The sequence below is a fragment of the Octopus bimaculoides genome, chromosome 12 (assembly GCF_001194135.2).
Source record: "Octopus bimaculoides isolate UCB-OBI-ISO-001 chromosome 12, ASM119413v2, whole genome shotgun sequence".
Classification (NCBI taxonomy): domain Eukaryota; kingdom Metazoa; phylum Mollusca; class Cephalopoda; order Octopoda; family Octopodidae; genus Octopus; species Octopus bimaculoides.
Window position 1 is genome coordinate 38,210,736 of NC_068992.1, and position 4,442 is coordinate 38,215,177.

At 35.2% G+C, this 4,442-nt stretch overlaps 1 protein-coding gene across 2 annotated transcripts in view; it reads right to left on the reverse strand.

Moving 5' to 3' along the window:
* Positions 1-2,725, reverse strand: part of LOC106877410 (GPI ethanolamine phosphate transferase 3) — a 21,264-nt gene extending 18,539 nt beyond the window's left edge. The window contains exon 1 of one of the 2 annotated variants that reach the window (XM_052972145.1): positions 2,571-2,725. In XM_052972145.1, the coding sequence (XP_052828105.1) occupies positions 2,571-2,710 (140 nt within the window). In that variant the 5' untranslated portion in view covers positions 2,711-2,725. Of the gene's footprint in view, positions 1-1,294 lie in introns of both variants that reach the window. The other variant, XM_014926304.2, reaches the window with a different exon arrangement.
* Positions 2,726-4,442: the final 1,717 nt, after the last annotated feature.

Below are 4,442 nucleotides of genomic sequence, written 5' to 3' on the forward strand. Positions count from 1 at the left end.
TATATATATGTATACTATTATTATTATTATTATTATATATCAAAATCAAATGGAAACTGTAGTTGTGATCCCTGTGCTGGTGACACATAAAATGTACCATCCAAATATGGCCAGTGCCAGCGCTACCTAGACTGACTTCCATGCCAGTGGCACGTAAAAAGCATCCACTACAATCTCGGAGTGGTTGGTGTAAGGAAGGGCATCTAGCTGTAGAAACACTGCCAGATCAGACTGGAGCCTGGTGCAGCCTCCTGGCTTCCCAGACCCCTGTCGAGCCGGGCAACCCATGCCAGCATAAAAAACGGATGTTAAACAATGATGATGATGGTAATGATGATACTATATATATATATATATTGCCTAGCCATTGTGATACTAATAACCTGGCATAGAACTCAATCTATATATGCTTCTAAACAAAGTGTTAGTAGAGTACAGTGGTAATACGAAAAAGAGATGACAAAAGAATAAATGATTATCTTATGAACCTCATTAGATTCATCAGAGCCTCAAACATGAAGCAGCACTTCATGTTTGAGGCTCTGTTGAAGCTACAAAATGTTACTCAGGCACCCAACTGCGAGTCAACAGCATTTTATAGTGGAAACAGCTTTAAGCTAATGAAGCTCATAGGATAACCATTTATTCCTTTGTCATCTCTTTTTTCTTTTATATATATAATTTGTTGTGTGTGTGTATATAAATATGAGAGAGAGAGATAGGAGAGAGGGGGAAGGAGAGAGAGAGAGAAAGAGAAATATAGATTTCGTTTTTCAATGTGTATATATGTCTGTCTGTTGCTGTTATTTTTTAGCTTCAGACCAACACTGGTTGAGAAGACTTATGATTAAAGTAATGGTACCCAGTCAACTTAAGCCATTAGCAATTTAATACCACCATTTGGTCCTCTGTTGCAATCATTCAGTCTAAAATTCTAGGTTGAAGATACATCTTTCCTGCTACCAACAAATCTCTGAGGCCCCACAAAATAAGTGGTGGGATCAGAAGTACTGCCCTACTCTCTTTGACAAAGAAAGAAAAACGAACACTTCCACTTTTTTGTCAGACAGTTTGTGTACAGGACTACACTATTTACCTTTGTCCTTTAGGGTTTTGATATGAGGAAAATATAGCTGCTATTTCTGGCAGTTTCAACAACACAATAGCATTTTTATTATTGGGCTGTGTGTGTGTGTGTGTGTGTGCTGATGACACATGAGGTTAAGTTGTTTAACAAAAAAAAAAGAAGATAAGAAAGAAGAGACCATGCCAAGAAGTAATAACAGCTTCTTACTCAAGCATTTCGTTCATTTGTGATAGTTTCTCGGCCATAGCTGTATGGTTTGGTCCAAAACGATGTCCGCAGTGGTCAACACCAAGGAAATGAGCAATCGAAACATGCCAGTCGGACTTGGCAAGCTCTGATGAGAGATGACTTATAATCCCATTATCTACACTGTGTAAATCTTTAACATTGAAAGAAGGAAATGCAAAAGATTTAGTAAACCTCCCAGGAAAAAGTCCCATCCATGTATCATCTCCGAGGAATTTGATCTTCTTCTTCTGAGCAACTAATTGATCGATAATGTTATCTTCTGTAATTTCAGTAGAACGGAAATTCGACCCAGCTTCGATAAATGTAGGAAGGCTACCGGTCGTAAGTCCAGTCAGTCGTTGCATGGTCGTTGTAGGAGGGTCAGCTATAAATTTATACAACATTGCACGATCTTTCTCTTGGTTATATTTATCATGTACAACTGTTAATTTGTTAATATAAGGCAACATATTTGTTTTAGCTGTATTATTGGGGACGAGGAAATCATACCGCAAGCCATCGATAATGATGATGATAGCTCGTCGAAAACGTCCGTGCATCCAGCATCCCTGCTCTCCGTGTCTTTCCAATACAGTCGCAAAGTTGACATTACATTGACTTTTTTCTGGTAATACGGTACGTTTCAACAGAAAACCCTGAGCAAAGATATACACGGCTAACGCATAAAGAAATGTTAAGACCAACAGAAGGCAAAACAGACGACACATGCCCAGAATCATTTTGTTAAAGACGCAAACACAATCAACTGGTCTGATGTCTGTTACAGCTAAAACTTGAATATAAGAATATAGGCTAGCAATAAATATATAACTAAACTCAATAAATAATCAGTATATGGTATGTGAAATAACTTAGAAGTGGTTTAAGTGTCTATCTAGTTAAGACCGGCAAACTAATACACATCCAAAATATGTTAAATGAATGTATTGTTTAATGACTTTAAAATAACGAATAATTGTGAAAAATGGCCCAAATGTGCAACAATATAAAACAGCTAATTGGTGTATAATCTGCTAGGTAATTACAGCTAAATGTCATAGTCTATGCATGAAAAAATAACGAGAAACATAAGAGAAATTCCACGGGAATTTGTCGGTGAAGGTTGTCGCCTTGGGAAACATTATAAAATAAACATTAATTAATGATGGAAACACAAACATAGGAATTACTGATTTCTTGTAGATTTCTAAAGAGAAAACTAGTTAACTGTTCCTCATTGTACAGAGATGCTCACCGACATACATCGTAGCTGAAATTGTAGTTAATTACAATAATCAATTTAAGAAAGTTTAAAAAAACAAATAAACGTCCTGTACATGCCGGAAGTTTCGCTGGCGTGGGAGGAAGTGGCGATGACTGCAACATTAGCGCCATTCGAGTTACTTCCCTTCACTCTAAGGGGAAATAACTCTCAGAATTGTGCTGTTGAGAAACGTCTTAAATAAAAGGAAACGAATGTATTTTCAATCCTCCTATAGCTTGTAGATTTTATTCGTTACTAAATAAATCAATAAGTCATTCAAGACACATTTGTTTCACTTTAATTCAATGAAAAAACTTCTGTATGAGAGACAGAAACAGCAGCAGTTTGGGTTTTTTTTGTTTTTCACAGCAGGGTGCACTCTATCACCTGTAATGATTATATATGAGATCCAGTTTTAGCAGCATTTAGTAGAGAAGGCGCGTATTTCTTGAGCCGGTTGTTTACCAAGTATAAAAATCAATGTGTATCGATGCATTGTATTGAACAAAATAAATATTAATTGCTTGTTAAGATAATCACTTAATAAGATGCATTATAATGTCAGTTGTTACAATATAGAAATAACTTCTTATTGTTGTTTGTGTGTACACAAGTTATTGGTAGCTCTCCAGTCCATTGTATATGTCAGCTTCATCTCTGTGTGACTACTAAAGAGAGACAGGTAAAAGAAATGTAGATAGAAAGAAAAGGTGACAAATCTACTTTCACTCATTGATCAGCATACTGAGAGCTGCTCTTTGAGCAGAGACCAGTTGAACCAAGAAGAAAGAAAACTATTTGACTTTATGCATTTATAGTTTTCATAACTGACTTAAGTCAAGCAAAAGAATTTCTCTCAAACCAGCTTTGATCAATGAATGACTTGCAAAAGATGAAGAGATCAGTTTATTCTCGTAGATTTCTTAGTGCAACAGGCTAAAACAATAGGCCAATGGCTCATAGAAATATATGGATTTGGTTTTGGATCCTAGCTTAGAAAGTTGGTAACTGTTTGCTACACATCTAGCATTCTATATTAAAATTTTATTTCCAAACTAAAAACTAAAACTGTTTATGTCTTTTAATTAATAACATATGATAAGTTTGAATTCCTAGTTTGTAGATCACAAAATTATTACCTATACAAATTTTGTTTTTATCAAGCTCTCCAAAACTGTACACTATGCTAACTCTCTAATGATATTTAGTTTCATATCTATAATGAATGCATACATTCATCATCTTGGTAAATCAATATTACACATTGGTAAATCAATATTACAACTCTGTTTCGATTTTTGTCCACTTACCCAGAAAGGACTCTTAGGGATAAAAAAAAAGGAATATCCCAGCATTCTCTTTCTTACTTCCTAAAAATATATAGTTTTGTCCCTGGTTACAAGAAACAAGTATTTAGTTTCAAACGTTCCTTATTCCATGTTCGACTACTGTCAGGATCATCTTTATCTTCCATTCCTCCAGAATGAATATCCAATATTCCCCTCTAAATTTTGTAATTCTTACTTTCAATAATTTCTCTTGTAAGAAAGCAGAGTCACTGTGGTTCTTTAGCCATTAATCAAGAAGATCTATAAATAAATTCCTTAGCCATTAATCAAGAATATCTATAAATAAAGATGTTCTAAAAGAGACCATCCAGTCTTATTTCTGATAGTGCATCCAGGATCATATAACCTGATATGCTTTTCATTTTGAAGGCAGTAGGGTGTGATTTGAGGGAGATTTGGCTGCTATTTATAGCAGGTCAATCAACAATACACAAAGGAGTAGACTTACTTGTTATGTTACTGTTAATCCATTCATAAACCTCATACCATGGAGATTCATAACCAGGTTCGTAAA